Here is a 26,439-nt window from a genome sequence, read left to right on the forward strand (position 1 = left end):
GAAGCTTTAATTCTTAGCACTCATCATCGGCATTTAGGTTATTCTATCGATGAATGTACTTGCATGAATGTACTTGGATGAATGTACTTGACAAACATTGATAGAAGCAAACCAATGTCTGAAAGATAGATTGACTAACAGAGAAATAACAAATCTTGCTTTAACATTTAGAATGCTGACATTTGATCATTAAGTTATGACAACTTAGTAGGAGGTTAATTGTACATTCAGCTCACATGACAAACATTTTTTCACCCATGAGAACAAGAATAAGACTTTAGCAATATTTTTCAGGGAGAATTGTGTGGAGTGAAGGTTTCACTAATCACAAACTACATTTTAAAGAATCTGTAGTCAGTGTAAAATGACTCACTACAGGTTTGAATAGCTCATATATAATGGGTTTTATACTTGACTAATTGTAAGGTGTTCCTAATGCAGAAAAAAAGTATTGTAAACATTCTTTTTGTGTTATCACCTGCAGAACAAAGCTTTTGTGAATCTCAAACTTTGTTTTAAAGAATCTTTTTTGGCGTAAGTTATCCTGCTCTGATGGTGAGGAGTTGTGAGCCCAAAATCGTGATTATTGGGTATGGAAATAAAGATAGATGATGATATCAAGTCATTCACTCATCCCATTAAACATGCCCTATAAACAAAAGAGGGAGACAACTTGGGCAAAACACATTTTCATAGATGTGACAAGACTTTAGGTTCCAAATAAAGTGCTTCACTTTTTTACACATAGTCCCATGTTTAATATGCATTTCACTCCAGGACTGTTGTTCTGGCTAATTAAAAGTTATTTGAACACCTACACCTGCTGAATAATTGGCATGTTTTATACCTCTCTAAATATAGAGCTGAGGTCAGGATTTAGCTGACGTTTGAATAATAGTGTACACAAAGGGATCAAAGCACTGAGAGACATTTTAATTATTCTGTATTACTTAGATACAGGGGTTGGACAATGAAACTGAAACACCTGTCATTTTAGTGTGGGAGGTTTCATGGCTAAATTGGACCAGCCTGGTAGCCAGTCTTCATTGATTGCACATTGCACCAGTAAGAGCAGAGTATGAAGGTTCAATTAGCAGGGTAAGAGCACAGTTTTGCTCAGAATATTGAAATGCACACATTATGGGTGACATACCAGAGTTCAAAAGAGGACAAATTGTTGGTGCACGTCTTGCTGGCGCATCTGTGACCAAGACAGCAAGTCTTTATGATGTATCAAGAGCCACGGTATCCAGGGTAATGTCAGCATACCACCAAGAAGGACGAACCACATCCAACAGGATTAACTGTGGACGCAAGAGGAAGCTGTCTGAAAAAGATGTTCGGGTGCTAACCCGGATTGTATCCAAAAAACATAAAACCACGGCTGCCCAAATCACAGCAGAATTAAATGTGCACCTCAACTCTCCTGTTTCCACCAGAACTGTCCGTCGGGAGCTCCACAGGGTCAATATACACGGCTGGGCTAAATAGCCAAACCTTTGGTCACTCATGCCAATGCCAAACGTCGGTTTCAATGGTGCAAGGAGCGCAGATCTTGGGCTGTGGACAATGTGAAACATGTATTGTTCTCTGATGAGTCCACCTTTACTGTTTTCCCCACATCAGGGAGAGTTACGGTGTGGAGAAGACCCAAAGAAGCGTACCACCCAGACTGTTGCATGCCCAGAGTAAAGCATGGGGGTGGATCAGTGATGGTTTGGGCTGCTATATCATGGCATTCCCTTGGCCCAATACTTGTGCTAGATGGGCGCGTCACTGCCAAGGACTACCGAACCATTCTTGAGGACCATGTGCATCCAATGGTTCAAACATTGTATCCTGAAGGTGGTGCCGTGTATCAGGATGACAATGCACCAATACATACAGCAAGACTGGTGAAAGATTGGTTTGATGAACATAAAAGTGAAGTTGAACATCTCCCATGGCCTGCACAGTCACCAGATCTAAATATTATTGAGCCACTTTGGGGTGTTTTGGAGGAGCGAGTCAGGAAACGTTTTCCTCCACCAGTATCACGTAGTGACCTGGCCACTATCCTGCAAGAAGAATGGCTTAAAATCCCTTTGACAACTGTGCAGGACTTGTATATGTCATTCCCAAGATGAATTGACGCTGTATTGGCCACAAAAGGAGGCCCTACACCATGCTAATAAATTATTGTGGTCTAAAACCAGGTGTTTCAGTTTCAGTGTCCAACCCCTGTATGTCCACATGTTTACAGCCTATATGGCGAACGAAGGTCAGTGCATCACCACAGTTTGCATTAATGTGGCTGATGAATACAGATGTTGTCATCACTTCAGAGACACATGGGGCATTGATGCTGGAGGATCAGGTACAATTAAAGCTACTGCAAAGTTTAACCAAGGGATCATCTGGTACGACGAGGCTTACGTCCCGCTTCGTACATATTCAGCAGCAGAGGAAGAAATGCAAGTGTTGCTAGGAGACCACACACAATGTGAGCGGCTTGATTTCACCTCCCTACCCCCCATTCTTAGTCTGACTACTTTTCAGTCTTTCTTTATCTTCTCTTCCTCATAGCTCCCTCTGTTTTATTAGTCTCCCACTTAAATACCCCCCCCCGTCAATCTATGGATATAATATGGTTTTCACCAGAGTATATTAATCTTATTCTACTCTCCATTTGCTGGCTTTCCCCATTTTTTACCACACACCCCTCCCATCGCTTTTGTGCTGCCTCAGTGTCCCCTGCTCTCTAGCTGTGTGTTTTAGGCTGCTCATTCTCCTGCTGACTGCTTCGCTCTCCTCTGCTCTTCATTTTTCCCAGTTTATTTTAGCTTGTGGCAAACTATACCACTTTTGACTGACAGGTTTAGATGCTGGAATTGCCAGACAGAAATGGCTGCGATATTTAAGTCCAACTAAACAAGCTCTGCCACATATTGATGAGTTTTTTCAAACGTACTGTATTTTTTATCATTTAGTGATTTGCAAAATTAAATTGCGGTAATTATCAATTTAAGAATTGAGAGATGCAGACCTAATCAACTCTTGGAGAAACAGTTGTGCTGATAAATGAACATGCTGATCCTGGAACAACATGTTCTGTACTGTTTACTAGCCCTCTAAAGCTAACCGTTGAATAGGAAAAGATTGTGGAATATAAAAGAAAGGCATTCAAAAATGGTCAAATTTGCACAAATATGTACACATTGAAGCCCAATGAAATTAAGTGTTTATTTTGAATATGGTGTGGCCTGTTTAAGGTCAGGATGGTGGTATGGCATGTCCATCTGCACAGCAGTATTGCTGTGTTACTCACAGCGTGGTATTGCAGCACTACTGGACCAACAGCTGTGTTGACGGCTGGAGGGCAGAGGTCCACACCATAAAACCTTCACAAAGTTTTAAGTTCATTATTTGTGAAAGATAAAAACTAATATCATAAATGCAGGAACATATTATTTGCCCACATTTCTCACTATTGGACATGACCTTCCATTATTTTTTTATGATACAGTACCTTTCAAAAGAATTACATGTTTCCACATTTTGTCCAATTAAAAATGCAAACCTTTGTATTTTGTGGGGGTTTTTGGTGATACACTAATGTAAAGTAGTGCCTAATTGTGAAATAGAAACTAAATTATAGACCTTTTTACATTTTTGCACGAATAAAAATACCCGTAAATTAAAACCATACACTCACCGTTTATTAGGTACACTTAATTAGGTACACTTGCTAGTACCGAGTTGGACCCCCTTTTGCCTTCACAACTGCCTTAATCCTTCGTGAAATAGATTCAACAAGGTACTGGAAACATTCCCCAGAGAGTTTGGTCCATATTAACATGATAGCATCACACAGATGCTGCAGATTTGTCGGCTGCACATCCATGATGTGAATCTCCTGTTCCATCACATCTCAAAGGTGCTCTATTGGATTGAGATCTGGTAACTGTGGAGGCCATTTGAGTAAAGTGAACTCATTGACATGTTCAAGAAACCAGTCTGAGATGATTTGTGCTTTATGACATGGCGCGTTATCCTGCTGGAAGTAACCATCAGAAGATGGGTACACTGTGATCATAAAGGGATGGGCATGGTCGGCAACAATACTCAGGTAGGCTGTGGCGTTGACACGATTCTCAATTGGTACTAAGGGGCCCAAAGTGTGCCAAGAAAATATCCCCCACACCATTACACCACTACCAACAGCCTGAACCGTTGATACAAGGCAGGATGGATCCATGCTTTCATGTTGTTGACGCCAGATTCTGACCCTACCATCCGAATGTCACAGCAGAAATCGAGACTCATCAGACCAGGCAACGTTTTTCCAATCTTCTATTGTCCAATTTTGGTGAGCCTGTGCAAATTGTAGCCTCAGTTTCCTGTTCTTAGCTGACAGGAGTGGCACTCGGTGTGGTCTTCTGTGGCTGTAGCCCATCCGCCTCAAGGTTCAACGTGTTGTGTGTTCAGAGATGCTCTTCTGCATGCCTTGGTTGTAACAAGTGGTTATTTGAGTTACTGTTGCCTTTCTATCAGCTCGAACCAGTCTGGCCATTCTCCTCTGACCTCTGGCATCAACAAGGCATTTGCGCCGACAGACCTGCTGCTCACTGGATATTTTCTCTTTTTCGGACCATTCTCTGTAAACCCTAGAGATGATAGTGCAAGAAAATCCCAGTAGATCTTCCCAATTCTGATGCTCAGTTTGAACTCCAGCAGATCGTCTTGACCACATCTACATGCCTAAATGCATTGAGTTGCTGCCATGTGATTGGCTGATTAGAAATTTGTGTTAACGAGCACTTGGACAGGTGTACCTGATAAAGTGGCCGGTGAGTGTAGGTCTGAGTGTAATTTAATCTCAGTATAAATACAACTGTACTGTGAAGCTCTCAGACTTTGTTAGAGAACATCAGTGAAGAAGAAGCATGTTGAAGACCAAGGAGGACAATAGACATGTCAGGGATAAAGTTATATAGACGTTAAAAGTACGGTTAGGGTTAAATAAAAATATCCCAACATTTGAACATCTCACAGAGCACTGTTCAATCCAAATGTAAAGAGTCGGTAAAAGCAGACATGGCTGTGCACCTAACCTTCCGAATTAATCAGGGAAGCAGGTGATAGGAACATCATGCTGTGGGGCTGCTGTTCTTCAGCAGGGATAGGAAGGTAGGTCAGAGTTTATGAAAAGAAAGATGTAGCTAAGGGCAATCCTAAAAGAAAACCTGTTCGAAGCTCCAAAAGACTTGAAACTGGGGAGATAGTTTACATTCCAGCAATAAAACCCAAATATATAGCCAGATCCACAATGGAATGGTTTAGACCAAAGCATGTGTTAGAATGATCCAGGCCAACTCTAGATCTAAATCCAATTGAGGATGAAGGGAAGGCTTGAAAATTGACATTTGTAGATGCTGTCCCTCCAATGTGACTATGACTTATTCTGTAATAAAAAATAGATAGAAAATTCTCTAGATGTGCAACTCTAGAAAACTAACTGTTTTAATTGGTGATTCTACAAAGTATTGACTCAGGGGGACTGGATGCAAATGCACCCCACACTTTTCAGATTTTGTCTTTGCAAACAATTTAAAACCATATAACCTTTTCCTTTGTTGGTGGGTTATGTTGAGGTTTGTAGTGATGTGACAAGTTAAGGAGGTATGCAGACTTTTGCAAGGCACTGTGGGGTAATTATTTTCTCTGTTAACATTTACCAACATTTGCTTCACACCACTTGTGCATGTGTGTGTTTAGCATGCGAGGGGGTGGGGGGCTGTAGGTGTGTGTGTGTATTTGCTTATGTTCATGAATGAGTAGTCTGCAGCCTTGCCTACAGATTGAATTGTGTGAATCATGGCTCCATCTGGCTTCTGGTCCTAACGAGGAATTCAAGTGACTCCTGACCCCACAGATGCTCCTGAAATGACTTGCTAAATGCTATAAGTTTAGTTGTCTCATGAAGGGACTTAGTGCAGCTCGGGCATTTTGGAGGTTTTATACCAAGTTAACGTGTTAATACAAAACTGTCTGAAAAACATGGAGTTATTCGTGTTCCATCAGACTAGTTAATTGTACACCAACCCACAGTGTATAATGCAGCAATTGTAGGGCTGCTGGCTCAGCTGCCAGATCCCAGAAACCAAAATCAAAGCCACACTTAGCGCAAGCCCAACCTCCAGTCGCTGCTTCCTAACCTAATTAACATTGAGAGAGCAAGCATGGCAGCAGCAGTGGTCGAGGTTGTGGTCAGGACTGTGGGATACAGGAAAAGCAGAAGCAACACTGAAACACTGGATGACACAATGGGACCATGACAAAAAAATCATGCGCATTTACAAAGATAAGCTTACTGCCTGGCCCAGTTGACAACGCCTACTGCGTCCACTGTTTAACTTCTGTCTTTATAGTAAGACATGGTTGACAGTTAATGAATTTTTAAGATGGCAAGCAGCTGGTGGTTAATATAAGTTAAACGGTCCTGATGATCTACAGAATTAGAGAAGCAACTGCACTCCTGGAACGTGTAAATATCCTCTAGTTTTTATGGTCTTTCCATGTTGTTTACATTTATCCTTGAGGGAGCATGAAGTTATAATTCAGCCACTGCTTTAGCATAGATTGCCTTGCAAAAGTATTCATATCCTCTTGTTTTATTGTTTTAGAACCGATTGAAAGTGATGCATTATTATGAAGAGCTTTTCCAATTATTTTTACAAAAAAGCCTGAAAGTGGGATTTTAAAAAATAGTTTTCACTCCCTTTACTCTTATACCATAAATAAAATGTAGCACAGCCAATTGTGTTCAGACGTCACCTAGGTAGGAAATAGAGCCTAGCTGTGTGTACTTTAAATCTGTATAATAACAGCTGTTTCATGAAGGCCTCAAGGGTTTGTTAAAGAACATTAGTGAATAAAATTCATCACAAAGATCAAGGAACACATGCAGCAGCCAGGTCAGGGTGTGCAAAAGTTGTGCAAAAGTCTAAACCAGGGGTAGGTTATTAAACAATTTCCAAGGCAGCACTGTTCAATCCATTATCTGAGAATGGAAAGGGTGTGCCTCAACTGCAAACCTACCAAGACATTGCTGTCTAACTAAACTGACATGCAAAAAGCTATGTGTGGTGGGAAAAAAACACTGGAGATCACCCTGAAGACTATATCCCCACACAGAACACAGAGGGGGCAGCATTATGCTATGGGAATGCTCTTCAGCAAGGACAGGGAAGTTTGCCAGAGTTGATGAAGAGATGGATGAAGCTAATTACAAGACAATCCTGGAGGAAAATCTAGAAGAGATTGCAAAACATTTGAGACCGCGGCAAAGGCTCACCTTTCAACAACACTAAACATTCAGCTTACAGAAGAGTTTAGATCGATGTATATTAATGGCCCAGTCAAAGTCCAGGTGTAAATCCAAGAATCTGTGACAGCACTTGAAAATTGATGGTTACTCCATCCAGTCTGACTGAGCTTGTGCTTTTTAGCAAAGAACAGACATTGCAGCTATAACTGCATCAAAAAGGGCTTTCTACCAAGTGCTGACTTAGGATGGCTGAAACGCAAAGCATATTTTTCAGATAGTTTTTTAAAATTTTGAAAACCATATATAATTTTTCAATCAATTTCACAATTATGCACCCCTTTGTGTACACCTATCCACATAAAATCCCTTAAGTATTCGACATGGTTATGATGTGACAAGATGTGAAAAAGTCTTTTGTAAGAGTCTGTAATTAAATAACATCAGCTGTGATTTCAGAATTTATTAAATTGAGGGTTTCAAATGTTCAGTAATCTTTAAAGTTTGCCTAGAAAAGGCTTTGTGTTGCCAAGCCTTCTAACCAACATTATTATACATAAGCTTCCACATCCAGTAACATATTCGGATTTGCTTGTAATAAATTCTGCACAGTTCAAGAAAGGAAAACCAGTCATAACACATTGTTGTCCTCCACTAAAACACATCTGAACCCTTTTTCTATATCTGATGGAAAAACACTGGCATCGTGCTGCATCAGCTGACAGCTGTTCTTTTCTCCACCAACTGCGCTCTAAACTCACATCCTCTGACATGAAAACATGGTAGGACTCTCAAATATCTGCCCCACAACAAGCCTGTTTTCTCATAGGGTTAGTATGAACGGAAAGCTGTGCGTGCGTTACATATGACAAACCGCATTACTGTCTGCTTAGCAGGCAAGCTTAGATAGGCCATCCCAGGGCCTACAGCCAAAGCAGCTCTGCAGCTGAGTTACCATGCTTACTCAAATATTCATAACTAGATAATGAAAGTATAAATACACTTGCGCACGGGGTAAACAAAACCGCCACTTTCATCATGCATGCATCACTGTGTCTCCGTTGTGACGGCTGCCAGTTGCAGTAATGGACAGGATAGATTTTTATGACACAATAAGCATTACATTCAACTATCTCTCTTCAAGTTCTGCCAATTATTTGGTTTCACTTGGGTTTCATTTGTTGTTTCCACACTGTGTAAAACAGCTGTCAGTCTTGCCAGCAACAGTTAGCCTGGGAAGCAATTAAATATGTTCTTTAAATGATTCATGTGCTCATACATTGTTCTTGTTTCCTTCTCTTCAAGAGGGAAGCTGCCTTTGGCATACATCCGCTCCTCCTGAGTCTTCTCTTGTACCATGAGCTCTGGCTCTGCCCAGGATGTGGCAGTCGAGCATTTCCTGCGTGACATAGAGCGGCGAAGCAAGTGGCTGCACTGCGCTGTGATAGGCTGTGAGGAGGAGCGATCCTGCAGCGACATGAACCTGCTGTATCGTAAGAGTCGCTTGGACTGGAGGCAGAGAGAGCATGAGGGAAATAAGAAGAGGTGAGTGGATGAGAGGACAGAAGCACTGCATGTACAGGCTTTCACCAAGACTCAGTTGAAGACATTTAGACCTCTTAGTGTGAAAGAGTTTAATTTCAGAATCCTTATTCAAAATGCAGTTCATAAAGTCAAAGAGGATTCATGTGAATTTGCATAGTGGTACTTCACACGGAAGTTAATATGTTATATAGGTGAGAAATATACCGTATATATTCTAGACTTACCTTTAGCAGCAAGTGAACTCCATGGAGCAGATAAGAGTATGCCTAATGGCAAAGCTCTAGGACCTGATGGTTTCCCTGCAGAATTCTACAAAGAGTTCTGGCCTCTGCTGGCCCCCACCTTCCAACAGGTGGTCACAGAAATCCAAGAAGCCTCGATACTCTCTCCAAAATGAATTGTGCTAATGTAAATGTTATCCTCAAGCCAGATAAAGATCTACACTTCCATCTCTGTAATGCCCAATATTGCTTATAAATGCAGATCATAAAATCATCTGCCTGAAGGCTTGAAAAGATAACCCCTCATATTATACGTCCTGATTAGACCGAGTTTATTGAAAATCTTTATTCTATAAATATTACAAGAAGACTCATCAATCTAATAGACTATTGCAACATCCAAAATGAAAATGTTTGAATTGTTTCATTAGATGCAGAGAAAGTTTTGACAGGGTTAATTAGAAATTTCTACTTGCAACCTTAGATAAATATGGATTTGGAGTATTTTTTTGCCATGGACCAGACAACACCAATGCTTGTGTGAAAACAAACCACTGGATTTCTTAGAGTTTCAATCTGGAAAGACGCACCAGACAGGCCCCCCTTCACTGTTCAGTATATTCATTGAACGACAGGCAGCTGCAATTTATCGAAGCAAAATTATGTATGGAACAATTTGGACAACACACACTCACTCACTCACTCACTCACTCACTCACACAAATAATACAAAGGGTTGGAGGTCATACAAACACAGGTTACCATTACTTCAATTTGGTCTGTCTACTTTCATGCTGGATCCAATCCTGATTTTATAAAGTCAATCATGTGGGTTCTATGTTGAGAGATGCTTAATGTAGAATAAATCTGCCCTGGAGCATGTAGGCATTCAGCTTCTCCATATGGTACGCCTGTAATGCTGCGACAGAACACATGAAAGAAAAGAGAAATATTGTATATAGTTCAATATACGGAAAGATTGATTAAATAAAAATAGCATATTTTACACCTAGATATGAAATTATTGTGTTCCAAAAATATTAATATCCCTAAAAATGCATTTTGTTATAACAACCACTCACTTCTACCTGCCCAACCCATTTCAACAAAGCGCATGATCTCTGTTATGGATCCATTAAAGATCATTGTCGCTGCCTCCTTTGGGATCCTTGGATCATACCACCGTTCACCTGGAACTTAGCTACAAGACTGTTTATTGAAGAGAGGCTGTCTAAACAAAGACTGTAAAACAGTGGTCAAGGGATGCCGTCCAGTATCTGCAGAACAGTTTGAAGTGCACTGACTGCTCTGTGTTCACTCAGCAAGATTCCCTCACAGGTGAAATGGACCTAAATCAACTAAATGTAGTCAAATAAACTTTTGTGAAGAGTAATGTATTTCTGTTCTTCAGGTAAATTCTTGCCCTAACAAAAAAACATGAATAAATAAGTCCCTGAGGAAATTAATGATAGAGACATGCAAATGTTTTAAAAAGGGTAATTCTGAGAGGGAATAAACGCCAAATAGCTGGGTAAAACAGAAATAAGAAAGTCAAACGTGAGCAACATTTGAAGAGCAACAATTTAAAAACAGTCTGGAATGACATGTCCAGTACTTTAGGTTACCAAAACCAATATCTTAGGTTTGATAGTAAGGATTTTAAAGATTAAATTAACCAGATGAAACAGGAGATTTGCTCTTCTCCACTGTCTGATCTTGTCTTTAAGTAACAGGATGTCAGAAGTGTGCTCCGTAGAACTAAAAGTAATGAGTCCTGGTCCAGACAATATCTCTGGAAGCCTCCTCAAGGATTTTGCAGACCAACTCTCTGGTGTATTTATTACATTATTGAGCAGTCTTTAGAGCAGCAAAGGGCTCCTGCATTGTGGAAAAAAAATCCATAATTGTTCCTCTGCCGAAAAACAAGTCCTTCAAGGACATAGGCGATTTTAGACCTGTGATTCCAACTTCCTTACTCATGAAGGCTTTTGATAAACTAATCAACAGGAAGTCAGTAAAATTCATCAAGGGCAAATTAGACCCTCTACAATTTGCCTACAGATATAATAGAGGGTTTGAAGGTGCAGTTTTAACATGTCTGAACTGATTTTTTTTTAAATACACCAATGGCCTCCATTCTCACTTGCTGTTTCTAGACTTCTTTCTTCTATAATGACAGCCGATGATTGCAGCTGTCATTCCACAGGACGACACATTTTAAAGTTTGTAGATGACACAGTCAGGTGGTGGATTTTATCATGGGGTGTGACAATGCCCACTTAATACTAAATGTCACAAAAACTAAAGATTTGTGTATAGACGTCTAGTCCACCAACTTTAGTTGTTATTAAAGGAGAACCAGTATTATAAGTATCTGCGTGTTGCCATGGACAAAAAGCTGACGTTCAGTGAAAATTCTGAGAAGGTCAGCAAAAAACATCATCAGGTTGCAATGAAATCAAATTGGTTTGTGTAAAAAGTTGAAGAACATTTTCTACAACTCTATGATAGAATCAGTCCTTATATTTGCTTTTACCACCTGGTTCAGCAACCTGTCAGTAGGAGACAAACACAGAATCAAACAAATAGTAGAAGTGGCCGGCAAATTATTGTTAGTAAGTTACTTGATCTAGAAACATTTTTAAATACAGACAAAAGGCAAAAGACATTCTCCACTCCCATTACCATCCACTTTATGGTGAAAAGAGTTCCTACCATCTGGAAAGAGATTTAGACGGTCTAAATAAAGGACCAGTCGATGGAAAAACTCTTTTATTACACAGACTGGTATCCAGAGAAATTTAAGATGTGATTGGTTGTGATTGCTTTGTAATTTTAGTTTGATCTGTATTAATTGATATGTGTACAAATGTTTTCCCTGGAGTTTTCTTTACTGTTTTTGCCAGTGTTGTAGAGTTATTGTGATACTGATACTAATTCAAAGTATTTTGCTTATCTTATTTAACGGTATCAGAGTAATCATTTATATCCAAGATCATGAATCATTTTCCTCCCACTTTACAGTTATGTGCTTCTTTATGTTGATCTATCACATACAATTCCTATAAAATACATAGAAATTTATGTTTGTAACGTGACAAAATTAGGAAAAGTTCAAGAGCCATGACTACTTTTGCAAAGCACTATATACATTTAGGGTATCTTGAGACCAGTTTTGTTCTTCTAGTAGGCAAGACGTGATTCAGGATACTTTACCTAAAGCAACTTCTTCTTAAATATCTATTAACATTCAGAATTACCAGGGTTTAAAGCTCATACAGTGCTATACTTTTACAAATGGCTTTTTTGAGTCAAATGTAAGCTCATAACATGCCAACAAATGCACTGTCACAAAAACAAACCAGTAAAGCCAAACATCCTGCAGAGGGTGTCATCACACTCACATGACAGTTTGCACATGACATTATTGTGTTGAAAACCGAATGCTTCACAGCGAATGAGTGTATCTTGTTTATCTGACCGTCAAAGGAGAAATGTGACGTTCAAATGTGAGTCACCTACAGCTCAGCAAAGCACGCACTGTGTTCATGACTGTTTGTGGAGGGGAATAAAGAAGACCCAGCGAGTGCTTTCTGACTCAGAATGGTACGGCAGAGGTCCAAAGGTTAGCAGCAGAGATCACCGCCATGGCTCGAATGGGGTCAGCCGAGGTGCAGTGCAGCAAGTGGGACAATCAGAACATGATGAACGATTAAAGCAGAGCCTTGTAGGGAGGAGGACATGAAGCTGCAGGGACAGAAAGTGGGAATAACAGATGTAGGAGGCGTGGATGGACAAATGTAACATTCTGAAGACTAGACGGGAACGGTGCAAAGTCTGAGATCCTTAGGTTCCTCTGGAGAGAAATCACATTATACAACAGAGGGCTCCAGGATGGTAAAAAGGTGAGTTTCAGTATGAGTTTTAAAAATAGAGTCGATTTCTTATGGCGCTAATACAGGCAGACAGACTATTCCCAGTAGTGACGAATGGTGGGAGAAAACCTTGCTACGAGCCAAAGCTTTATTAATCCCAGCATAGAAATATGAGCAAGTGTAGGAAATTTCTATTCCCTTTTAAAAGACTGAAGCAGACAACCTGGGAAGCAAGGATTAACCACAGACATATAAAAGACTTCCAATAAACAGCTTAGAACATGATCAGAAGAAATAAGTAATATTCACCCATTCAAACAAATGTTAAGCTAAGGATGATGTCTAAAGTTTATTTTTTCTTGGTAGTTTCAATAAATTACTCTATGTGGTTATTCATTCATGAATAGGGACATTTATTTTAGTTGTTTGTTGCTTCTGGATTTGTCTCCAGCTGAGGATCACATGCTACCAAACAATACTCCAGCAGTGTAAGAGGAAACCAAAAAAAAAAACAGATAAGAAAAATGGTACAACCCATAACTTAAGGCAAATAAGCATCATGTACTGTGTCAGTAACGTCTAACAGAGTAGGGACACTTACAGAGTTGATGTCGGAGTTCAACCTTAGCATTTGACAAGAGTCAACGTTACTGGTCCAATTTGACCTGAAATCAGATTGGATGTTCTAAGCAACATTTTTTTTTTTACCTTTCACTGCTTAAACACACTTAAACTTTGGCCTAGAAAAGTAAATTTTAAACGGGACTTTAGCTGCTACAGGCAGAATCATCTCATTTAGATTTTTTTTGATCAAAAACAGTTTCTCTAAAGTAGATGTAGTATTCAAAATATCTGTGCAAATATAAAAAAAAAAAACAATAGTGAAAGTAGCAGCAGAGGCCATATGGTATGACTAACTCAGGGGTCTTCAACCAGTGGCTCTTGAGCTGCATGTGGCTCTTTAGGCCTTGCAGGTTGGCTCTTAATAGTTTTAACAATACAGAACTGAACTGTGTTTTTACATATGAAGGCCATAAAAATGCTAGTTTTAGTAATTAGTTTTTCTGTGTTTTCCTACCATATATGCACTAAACTTAAAAAGCAAAGGCTTTATAAATAAATATCAGGGCGAATAGTGGGGCTTTTTTCTGCATAATTTTCTATAAATGTAATATTTTTTCTAAGTTGAGGTTTTTCTTTGTTCCAAAGTCAAAGAATTAGGGGTGTAATGGTACACGTATTTGGTATACGGCAGGTACATGTAGCAAACACATGTAGCAATGTTTACTACCCAAACACATGAAGATTGTTTTTGTGCTGAACTAAGCATGCAAAGCAACATTGTGCAGTGCAATTTTAAAAAGTGACACCAAAACAAAACATAGAGAACTCCCAGCTATCACTAAACTCTGGTATTTGGGAACATGAAAGTTTCTCGATGATTCTCTGGTACTAAAAACATCAGCTAAAGTCCAAATCCAGCTGCTGCAGCATTCAGTCAGTCCAAAACACTGCACAGCATATGAGATGCGAAAACACACTGGTACTGTTGTGACAAGTTCCTCTGATCAAAGGAGATTTCCCAACAGCTGCACGTTTATGGTGCATTCAAGTACATCTTGTATCCGTCCATCTGTCTGTCTGTCTGTCCGTCCGTCTGTCCATCCAGTAAGTTGCTATACCACATTTCCAGTCAGTTCTATAGTGGCCACTTTCTATTTGTTTCTCATGATTAAAGCAAACCAAAAAAAAAACATACTGAACCGTGATCTTTTACCAATGAACAAGCTAATTTTATGTAGTAGGTATTTATAAAACTTGACAAGCAAACATTTTTTTCAAAGTGCCAAGTAGGAATTTAGAAGCCTCAAGACAAAATTAATTTAGTAGACGTAAGGATCAAAATGACTCTTTGGATTTAAAGATTGCAGTGACCCCTGGACTAGGATGGTGTACAATGCATAGCAAAAGAATTCATACCTTTTCACATTTCTACATTTTGTCAGATTACAACCACAAACCTTTGTGTTTTCAAGGGGAATATGTTTGCTTGGCACTTTACATAATTTTCTCTCATTTGTAAAGGTTCTTGTGTGCCCTGTTACATATTAGTACTTAATTGGAATTTCTTTTCAAATGGATTTGATTTATCTGGTCATATGATTCAGTTTTGTTTTTGATTTAAAACTAGTTTCTACACAGCAGTCAGATCACAGTAAGTAAAACGAGCGCTATTAGGGCGCTATGTTGCCCTAAAACAGCAATTCAATTCAATGTCAAGAAGACATCTTCAGTTAGCAAACAATTTAGATACACATTTTTCCTCTTTATCAGAGCAATGCAAAAGACCCCCAATCTAAATTTTAGCATTTTCAGGATGTACATCAGGCTATTCTAGCATGCTACTGGCTTCTTATTGAAACAGCACATATGAGGGGGCTATTGATTTATCTCTACCTTAGCTATCACAGATTATTGGTTTAAGCTGCAAGAAAGAGAGAGCAAATAAAAAGGGGCGAGTCCTGATGCTCTTGAAGAGTCATCTTTGGTCTCGCTTTGAAGCTGTTCAGAGCTCCAGCTGTTAGAGGAAACAAGGGGAGAAAAAAAAAAAGAGCTCTTCAAGCTGCGAGAAGGGAGATGCTCAGCCTCTGTCCTGAGCTAAATTTGGCCTTCTAGTATCTATGTCGATTACAAGGAGTCACTAGAACATCTCCACAGGCATTCAAGGGCACAAACATTCTTGAAGAGATGCAAATGAACTTTGACGCTTCACCACACACATTAGAACATATACATACACCATTTCACACACGAGGAGAAAATAAGAGCCTGTGTATTACCTTGGTGAGGAGCAGCCTCAGCACTCCTTCTGTTGGTGCTCATCAAGTTTCTTACCAATTATAAGCTCCAGTTGTTTTCCTCTGTGCCTGGTATTTTGTTCCTAACTGTGTTGGCATGGATAAAATTAACCAAATGTGCTGTGTCTATTTTTCTTATTTTGTGTCTTGCACAAGTATTCACACCTTTTGAACTTTTTTAAGGTTTTCATTATATGTGAGAGATCAACACAAAGTAGTTAAAAATGTCAAATGTATACATGGTTTTTTAAATGTTTTACAACTAAAAATATGGAAAGTGTAGCATGAATTTGTATTCAGCCCCACTGAATCAATAGTTTGTAGAACCATCTTCCAATGCCGTTATGGCTGCGAGTCTTTTGGGCTATGTCTCTACCAGCTTTTGCCGTCGAGGGACCTAAAGTGTTGCACATAGACAAAAGTTCAATTTTGGTCTAATTTGACCAGAGCACCTTTTTCCACATTTACAGTTTTTCCTACATGCCTGCGACAACCTGCAGACTGGACTTGTTCAGACTTTTTTCTCAACAATTGCTTCTTCTCTTGATATTGGAATAAAAAACATATTTTTGGAGTTAACAACTGATAGTTATGCTGTGAAGATTTCTTTCCAACTGATCTCTGCAGCTCCTCCAGAGTTACCATGGGGCTCTGGGCAGTTTCTCTGATTAATGCTCTGTTTGCCTGGCCTGTCAGTTTAGGTCATGCCTCAGTAGTTTTGCAGTTGTGCCATTTTCAGATGACGGCTTGAATAGTGTTCCGTAAGAGAAAGGCAGGGATTTTGTTTTATACCCAAACTGTTTTCTCTACAACTTTATCTCTGACCTCTCTGCTGTGTTCCTTGATTTTCGGGATGCACGTTGTTCACAAAGGCTTTCTAAAAAACCTCTGAAACCTTAATCTGAATTTACACTGAGATTAAATTACACACAGGTGGACTCTATTTACTAATTAGGTTTCTTCTAAAGGCAGTTGATTACATTGTATTTTATTTAGGAGTATCAGATTAAAGCAGGTTAATGCATAAACACATAACACTTTTCAGATTTCTTGTTTTTGTAAAAAACAAAAAGAAGAAAAAAGTAAAAAGTAAAAAGGTAAACCATATATCCATTGGTTTTCACATCCCAATTATTTACTTCTGTTGATCTATCACTTAAAACATAAAACACATTGAAGCTTGAAGTTGTAACAAGACAAAATGTAAAAAGGTTTAAGTTTTTTTTTTTTACCATTTTGCAAGGCATTGTTTGCGATCAACTCTAAAAAACAAAGTCTTTCTCTCCTAAGCTTCAGAGTATTCACAGTAACCCTGTCGATAATGACTTAAGGGACTTATCTTATGCTGATGGGGTTGAAGCAGTGTAACACCCCCTCTGAAGGGCACACTGCTCAACTGTAGTGGCTGTTTATGAAACAAAAAAGCAAGCAGAGGCTTGTCAGAACACATTTGTAATCCTTTGGTTAGCTCAGCAGGACACCAGTCTTCACAGTTTTGTTTCCGCAGTTTGAGCCGCTGACCTGACAAACTAATTTGAAATCCCTCCTCACCATACATTATTATTTTATATTTTATTGTATCATTTTTTTTCAAATAAGATATTTAGCTTTTTTTTAAAACCAGAATCCAAAGTACAAACCTTAATGCAAGCAAAGGCTGTGTCTCATATGTGTCAACTTATTATGATCATTATTATATTCTTACGAATAAATAAATATAGGGACTGCAGATCCAGCTGCTGCTCATTGTCATTTGAAATACACAATACCTTGTCTGATTGATCTTCTTTATCTGCTTCATTTATGATTTATGTTTGAGTCTTTGTCAATGATTGTTTCAAAGACCAAATACCAGAATCACAACTGTTCTCATGGTAACAGATGAAATGATTTAGGGGATCCTTTGCTCAGGTTACAGGTTTGTGTATTGGATGTAAACATGTAAAGAAAACGGGGATTCCAGGAGCAGCGTGCACTTCTAAATTGCTTCAGCTAAGGGAACAGATGTTGTAAGTCGGTGTGGTCTAAGACCAACCAATAGGAAAGGCATGTGAGTAGCACAGCTTTCCTTTTTCAGTGAAACACCTGCAGGCATTTTTTTCAATTTTTAAGGGGCAAAGAGAGCAAGGGAGAGTAACATAAGAGACAAGCCAGTACTAATAGAAGTTTTTATGTTATTTAACTTAGATTTTTTTCTTGATACAATAATGTTTCATTATCCCATACCTCGTTCTTCAGCTCCACCCAAAATGACCCATCGGCTACTGTGGGAAAAGTCAGAGACTTGGCGTCTTTCCGACGGCACTTCCGGATGGGTTTCATGACCATGCCCGCCTCCCAGGACCTGTCCCCTCACACTTGTGCCTCTGCCATGGCGCCACGCTCGCAGTCCTGCCACGCTGTCGGTGCGGGAGATACAAGCCTGGAGAACGGCGACTACTCCGACACGCAGTCTCAGCACGGCGGCCGCTGCCCCCCGGCCAAACCCAAACGCCATCCGAGTACCCGCCTCAGCTCCTCGTCTGCTGACAGCAGAGGACCTCCTGAGACCCCACCGCCCCCTTCGAGTTCCCACTCACAGGCCAAACACTCAGAGAAGAAAAACTGTAAGTATAGATGTGTTTTTTGTCATATTCCCTGCAATGTTTTTTATATTTCTTGACAAGACTTTTTATGTTTTGCAGCCATGAAAAAGTCAGACTCCGGGGAGATTGGAGCAAAGAAGGTTCCTCCTTTGAAACCCAAAAGAAGTCCCAGTACCCAGCTCACCTTTGACCCCCTTCCTCCACGTGTGCCTCCTTCTGCCACCCCCTTGCCCTTCCAGTCTGCAGACTCCCAGATACAGACAGGAGATGGGGAGGATGAGCCAGTCTATATAGAAATGGTGGGCCAAGTGTTCACCAGAGACAGTCAGACGACCACATCCCACCCGGTCACCCCCGTGGCCACCACGCCAGACTCCGACTCTGATCAGAGTGAAGCGATCTACGAGGAGATGAAATACCCGCAGCAGGAAAACAGAGAGTCCCAGAGGCATCTCCCTCCAAAGCATGACAAACTGAAAGCATCAAAGCACTTCCACGTCACCACTTCCTCCTCCAGCAGTTCTTCTTCTCTCCCTCGCCCTTCATCTTCTTCCCCGTCCTACTCCAAACCCAAAGCTACAGTTTCCATCTCCCATTCTTCTCCACTGCCTTCCTCTGCATCCTCCACTCCTGTACCCCAGGTCCTGTCCACCAGTCCCCACACACCACGAGCTCCAACTCCCTATCTGTTGCAAGGAGGTAAATCTGAGTCAGAGTCCAACACAAAAATCCCGGCCCCCTTCCCCAATCTCCTGCAGCACCGTCCCCCGCTTCTTGCCTTTCCCCAGCCTGCAGCTGCATCCAGCGGGGTAGGAGTTCAAAACAAGACATCCACCACTGCTAAAACTCAAACATCCAGTGCAACAACTCAAGCTAGCACCTCCTCCTCGGCTTCTTCTAATGTTCCCACCTCCCTGTCAGGGTCCAAGGAATTATCAGGAGGCACGTCACAGCAGGACAAATATAGTCGAGACTCCCAGTTAGGCCCTGCTCCTGGACTGAGAGCCAGGAGTCACTCCACACCACTACCTCCCTCTTCCAAGTCCACCTCCCCTTTCTCTCACCACCATCACCATCCTCATCATCGCCCCTCGCACTACCACCACTACCGGAAGCCGGATCGAGGGGACTCCCCGGCTCCGACCAAGAGCAGCTCTCAGAGTTCGAACCAGGCCACGGTCCAGACGCAGACCTCGGGGACAGGCAAGGAGGGCAAGTCCGTCAGCTTCCTTCTGAAGTCTGACAAAGGAGAGAGGGATAAAGACCGGGACAGGGGTAGAGACAGGGACAAGGAGCGAGACAGAGACAAGGACAAGGACAGGGACAGAGATAGGGATAAAGACAGAGAACGAGACCGAGAAAGGGACAGGGCTAGAGATAGAGATAGAGACAGAGACAGAGATAGAGACAGAGACAGAGATAGAGACAGAGATAGAGATAGAGACAGAGAAGGAGGGCCACACTCATTACCTATGGAGAGCATTATCACCACTAGCAGCCAAACACCTCTAAGCAGCACCAGCTCCACTCCCACGCCATTATCCTCTTCCCAGCGTCCCCATTCTCGCCCACACCTCCGCTCTCACACACCTCATGGCCTGCCAGCATACAAGCCGCCCTCCTCAGACAGCCCGCTGCTGTGGACCTACCCGTCTGGTGGCTTTCGGAGGCCACCAGCATATGAGAGCTTGAGAGCCAGCTCTCAGACACCATCTCTACAACAGCCTTCAAGCCTTACCGGTGTGGGTGAGGGGGTGTCCAAGAGCAACAGTGGGTCCTCATCGAACTCAAAAGTTGGCTTCATGCCCTGGGACAGCAGCGCCAGCTTAGCTGCGGATGAGGGGTTTTACTGGCCTATGCAGAGGAAGCTGTCCTTTAGCCATGGAAGCAGAGAGGCAGAGAGTAAGTCATCATTTTAAACTCATACTTAAAGGGATAGTACAAACTTTTTAAATAAGGTTTTGTTAAACGTTAACAGACAGGCCAAGACCAAAGACATACACCATCTTAAAACTCCAAATTCAAAAATGTCATGGTGGATTATGGGAGGAGGGTAGGAAGTGGAGCTCCTATCATGATCTTCCTGTATGGAACAGACCCTGAGAACAGAACATGTAGAGCATTTTAGTCTATTTTCTAAAACAAATGTAAATGCTGTAAAAAACCAAAGTTTTATAAGTGAAACCGTTTTCATGCATTTTTACACTGCCCTTATCTCTAAATCAGACAACCACTTTGGCCGGAAACACTTTACATGTTCAGTTCTCAGTAAACGTTTCATACAGGAGGATTATTGGTGACACACCACCTCCTACCTGTCTGTAAAAATAACTGATTCAGTTATAAAGACGCATTGCAATGCAAACCTTAAAATGTTTACAAGTTCACAAAATAGTGTTCCGTGAACTGCTACAATGACTTGACTTCTTTTAAGGTGATTTCAGTCCACTTTGGTTTTGGCCCTTCTCTGACTAAATCAACTAGTCTAGTTTTTGAAAACAAAACAAGAATTACCTACAGCGGGTAAAATATTAACTGCTTATAACCTTTTAGCGCAACATTCCTTAAAACATTTTGAACAACCCCTTTCAGTTAATGGAAAATAATTTGTAGGTGTTTCCAAACAAATTCCTATGTAACTTTCCCTGATTCAGAGGATGAAGGGCGAGCCTGGAACGGCAGTGCTGATGCACTGTTAAGAATGGACAAAGAGGATCTCGGTATCAGCTCTCGAGGAGGCCAGTCAGGCATCCCAGTTCACTTTAGTAGTGCCACCAGCAGGGCTCTGGGTCACAGCGAGTCTTTGGCAGGAGTGGATGGCAGCCCAGGATTCAGAGCGCTGCCCAGAGGAGGACTCCCTCTTCCCTGCCAGACTTTTCCTGCCTGTCGTAATGGAGGTAAGCAACCTAATATCAAAACTAATGTTTTTATTTTTCAGTTGCAGAATTCTGTACTGTACTATAATAGGTTTAGGGTCTGCGGTGACTTGCAAATGTACAGTATATATACCACTTGAACATTACTAGATTTGATCAAACTAGCAAAAACTTTAACGTATTTTAATGGGCAGACTCTAATGGTTTTCTTTCAACAGTCGCTTTCTCCTTGTCCTGCTCACATGAAGAACAGGCTTGTCAAATGCTCCACCAGTAGTTGTCCTGTCAATAGATTCTCCCACCTGAGCAGTGGGTATCTGCAGCTTTCCCAAATGTACAATGGGCACCTTGGCTGTTTCTCCAATAAATCTCCCTTTGCCTATCCTGTCAGTTTCGTTGGACAGTCATGTCTCTGTTGGTTTGCAGCAGTGCTATATTCTTTCCATTTTCAGACAACGGCTTAAACAGTGTCAGAGTAAGGGTAATCGAATTCAAATGTGTCCCGCGCTTTTTAGTTTTTTACTTGTGAAAAAATAATAAAAACAATGTGTTGGTCTATAACATAAAATCCGAGCAGAATACATTAAAATGTAACATGATAAAATGTAGAAAACCTCAAGGGGTATAAAAACGTTTGCAAGACACTTGGCTGTAGGAATTCTGTTCTGTCTTAGTTGTGTAAAACTTGCTCACTAGAAAGATTATTTATGTTGTTTAAATTTTACTGTTGGACTTCATTCAACATAAGTCTACTAACATTCTGTGAAATAAAACAAATTAATTTTCATTGGAGAAGTTGATTGTTACTTGACATATATTATCATTTTACAATTAGGTTTATTTTAGATAGCTACTGCAGATACTTCTGTTGAAAATATAAAGTGTTTTTATCCCTTTTGTGGTTAAAACATTAATGGTTAAATTTGTACCAGAGTCAAATTCCTTGTTAGTGTGCAGAAACAAGGCAATAAAGTCGATTTTGATTCTGATCTTCCGTTTGGGATGAAAAATAAATATTGCATAGATAGTAAAGGAGTATAAAATATGAGATCTCAAAGCAAATAGAGTGCATGTTATACATTATTGCCTCGTTCTGATATTCTGATGAGTCGGTATTCATTGTAACATTTGTTTCCTTTGCAGAAGTGGGGCGGCTGGGCCGCTCCTCCTCTGCTGCTGGAGTCAGACAGGTGGGCGGAGGAGACGTCCACCGACAGAGCAGTCTACCAGTACGAGAAGCCCTGAATCAGGTGATTATAATACATCTGGCCTTACAGCTGCAGATGCTAAAACATTTCCAACACTTTATTTTGAAGTCAACATTAATATTTTTCTCATTACGACTTCCCCCTTCTGCTGGTGACACTGCTCCTCCAGATCTATTTATAGCTGGTAGTTATGCCCACTGAGCAGAATAAGGGTCTGGTTTGTCTGTGCAGAAAAAAAGGGGTATTTGACTATAGAAAATATGGAATCATACGGAAAGGCATATATTGTGGATGGGAGATAACGCTTAGCTGTTTCAGGAGTGTGAACTGCATTCTCCTAGCATCACGTTTTTGCCCAGTTTCGGGCTCTATTACAAGTGCTGACGCAGTTTGACTGTGCTGCAGAGACTATCTGCATGCGTTTGAACCACAAACTGTACAACATGCAGCCACAGCACATCCTGGTGGCTGTCTGTGGGAAGTGAAACACTCTTTGACCTGTGCGAAGACTATATCCATTTAATACATTGTGATAATAATGTAAGTTTAGACAATGATTGAATGGTTGATCCTTTTACTTCACATGCAGCTGCACAGTATGGCCCTAGCTCAAGCTCCTTGCAGCCCCAGCAGCCCCAGCGTCTCCCGGCAGCAGCAGCAGCAGGCGCAGCTCCAGCAGCAGCAGCTGCAGCTGAAGCAGCAGCTCCAGCAGCTCCAGCAGCAGCACCACCTGCAGCTGCAGTTCCAGCAGCTCGCCCAGCTGGCACAGGGACAGACTCCAAGCGGCGGGGGCACCACGCCATCTACGGCGCAGACCCAGAGAGACGGCAAGCTGCTGGAAGTCATTGAGCGTAAACGCTGTCTGTGCAAGGAGATCAAGGCCCACCGGCGCCCTGACAAAAGCTTGTGCAAACAGGACAGCATGCCCATCCTCCCTAGCTGGAGACGGACACCTGAGCCTCGGAAGACTGGCACGCCACCCTGCCAGAGGCCGCAGGCCGTTGTGTGGGACACAGCTATCTGACCCCAGGAGAAGTGGATTACATAACATGACTTTTCCAATGGCCTGGTGAAAGAAATTACTTAAAAAAGACTTGCATACAAAATACCATCTTTATTATTATTGTGTTAGAGACTGGTCTCCAAACATGGTTTGTGGAGATGTTGAACTTGAACAGCAAAAAGAGGTGAAGAAATATAGTTATTACAATCAGACTAAATTAATTTCTATCCAGCTGATTAGTATTTTCTCTGTACTATGTACTGCACTGATGTGTTCCAATTGCCAACAAGTTTTTTTTTTTTTGTCACAAAACACCAGTATTATTGTTAATACAGAGTGGGTCGGGTTCCTAGATTGGTGTTGCCAAATATCCTCCTGACTACTTGAGACACTAGGGAATCATGTACCTTCGCCAACAAAGCATCAAAACTACTCTGCAGAGGAGAGCAGACAAGATTCGTAGATAAGTTATCGAAGTGTTTCTTGAAAATAGTGAATGTATTTGAGATGTCTTGATATCAATAGATTGTCATTGTGGATGCAAATAATCATCACCGAAAAGTAAAAGCTACCTACTGTGTCCGTTTGCATATTTGTAATGTAAATCTCTTTTACTTTCTCAACCTTTCAGCAATTTTACAGCAATACGCTCTGGAAGAAAACAAGCTTGAGCAACATATTTCAAAAACTTGTGTCAACTAGCCTAACATACATATCTAAGACTTGAATAAGTCATATTTACTGTGTCATACTCTGCATGTCACCAATAGACATGCAGTGCTGTAAGCTTGAGACAAAAAAAGAAAAAAAACCTGATCTTGTCTGACAGATCTTCACTATGTTCCTGTGTGGTTGTAGGAAAAATATGAATTTACTGCTTAAGAGAGGTGTTTGTGGAGGATGGGGGGGTGTTAGTCCAGCTGAGTATACTCAGATACAGATCAGTGGTACGGAAAAAAAACCTCAGTCATCGCTCATGCTTTTTGCATAGTTGCACATTAGCGTTCGTTCCACCGAGCACTGACACCCATCGGCTGAAAGACTGCGCAACACGGTGCAGCTCATGAGACTGTGAGCATCGATCATCTCAAACTCAATGCTGGAACAATCTGCACAAAGCATCACTTAGAGGAGAAATTCAAACCCTGATGTACTGTATATAGACATGTACAAGTGTATTGAAAATGTAGCAATTATCTCCATTTTCATACTTGTACTCAATACATATTATGTAGCATATACTGTATAAACATAACTTCCTTCATTTGTTTTTTTTTTCTAAGAGAATTAAGTACCTGCTGCAGACAGCCCATGCATAACTTATTGTTCGATTCATAAACAATGAGCCCTCTAAAAAAAAAATACAACCCAGAAACAGTTATTTATATAATTTTATGCAAGAATCCCTTTAAGCTCTGTTATTTATTCAACCCCCTTTTTCTACATTCACTTTTGTTTGTGTACAGATTTCAACTGCTTTTTTTGGTCTTAACATTTTTAATACTTTGCTGCTATTTGAATACCCATGTTGTTCATTGGACTACATAGTGTTGCCATGATAAACGTTATTAAAATGATGCTTATTGTTACATAATAATTTCCTTTTGGGGGGGGGGCGGGGCTTTTTTTTTTTTTCAGAAAGCCACATGGAATGAAGTTTGTACCTTGACGAGTCAGCTCTCCTGTACTAGTATTAAGGCACTTGAATGTCTCTTGGTTGTTGTTTTTTTAATAATAGTTATAGTACCAAACTGTACAGTGCAGTACATCAAGTGAAAAAAGACCTATTTAAAATGTTTAAGACTTACTTTTTGGCCAGTTTTGTTTTGTTTATGTCCACCTGCTCGTGTTTGAGGGACTTTATTTTTTCTAAGCCTTTTGGATCCATTTTCATAAAAACACAGGCCAAGTTGGAGGAAATGGGCAAGTGCAATGCATGCAGAGATTCCTTACACTGAAATGCTCCAAATGATACTTCCTATTGTGCCCAGTCTGATTTTAAATACCAAGTAATCACCTTACTATGTCACAGACTGATGTGAAACCTGAGGTACAGGCTACCATTTTTCCAGAATAGTTTACAGAGGCTGTTGGTTTTGTGTGTCTTCTAAAACAGTGGCCATTATATGAGTGCCATACTATATTGATATGGTAAGATACGGTGTACCTTGGAAATCACTGTAGTGCTATATTTGCATTGATATTGTCATTGGAAATAAATTTTATATAATGAACTTTACACAACAAACAAAAGTGGTCCATGTTCCTATATGCTTCGAGTGATCCAAGGATAGGCATGAATGGAAGGAAGGATGGATGGGTCGATTATGTTGATTTATATTTAGAGAACACCCTAATCTTTGTTTTTTGACATCAACTTAGATGTTAGTCCAACACATTGTTTTTTGATTCACTGATAAAACTCACAGTTAAAGGCACACTCCTACTGACATCAAGGATGAGCCATTTCACAGTTCTTCTCCCATATAGACCCTGTGAGATCAGGGTTTTAAACAAAGCCCACATTTCTTGAACAGGGGTCATTTTTAGATCCCACCAATGGGAGATTTTGACAAGGACAGCATTGCCAGGGTGGCATAATCTAGGGATGCTAGATGCAATAATAAAAACAAATGTTCTGCGGCTTATTTTGCATGTCAGTTCAATAAGAAATAGAGTTTGTTGTGCACCATGTAAGCACTGCACAAAACCTTTGCTCTTGATTGCTCTTGATTAATCTAAAAGTTTTATCACAGCTTCAGATTCAACTTAAGTTAAAGGGCTGTTTCATTTTTTCTGTTTCAAAAAACAGAATAACCTGCATTGTGTTAGATAATTTCAATTCCTATACCACAACAGAATGTATTTAAGAATAAACAAGAACAAGGTTTTCTTATTTTTTAAGCATGCACATACTATCCCAAGTGCTACCACACAAAAATACAGTGAGGTAGATTTGATT

The 26,439-nt window shown here is 40.6% G+C and overlaps 1 protein-coding gene across 1 annotated transcript; it reads left to right on the plus strand.

The window, feature by feature from the left end:
• The first annotated feature begins 2,247 nt into the window (after positions 1 to 2,247).
• Positions 2,248 to 25,725, plus strand: LOC124876849 (neuronal tyrosine-phosphorylated phosphoinositide-3-kinase adapter 1). The gene is given in 7 exon segments (XM_047379869.1): positions 2,248 to 2,453; positions 8,612 to 8,851; positions 18,044 to 18,411; positions 18,490 to 20,292; positions 21,045 to 21,287; positions 22,410 to 22,516; positions 23,064 to 25,725. Coding segments are annotated over 7 exon segments (3,402 nt in total). The 3' UTR covers positions 23,499 to 25,725.
• Positions 25,726 to 26,439: the final 714 nt, after the last annotated feature.

This window comes from Girardinichthys multiradiatus, chromosome 11, assembly GCF_021462225.1.
Source record: "Girardinichthys multiradiatus isolate DD_20200921_A chromosome 11, DD_fGirMul_XY1, whole genome shotgun sequence".
Classification (NCBI taxonomy): Eukaryota; Metazoa; Chordata; class Actinopteri; order Cyprinodontiformes; family Goodeidae; genus Girardinichthys; species Girardinichthys multiradiatus.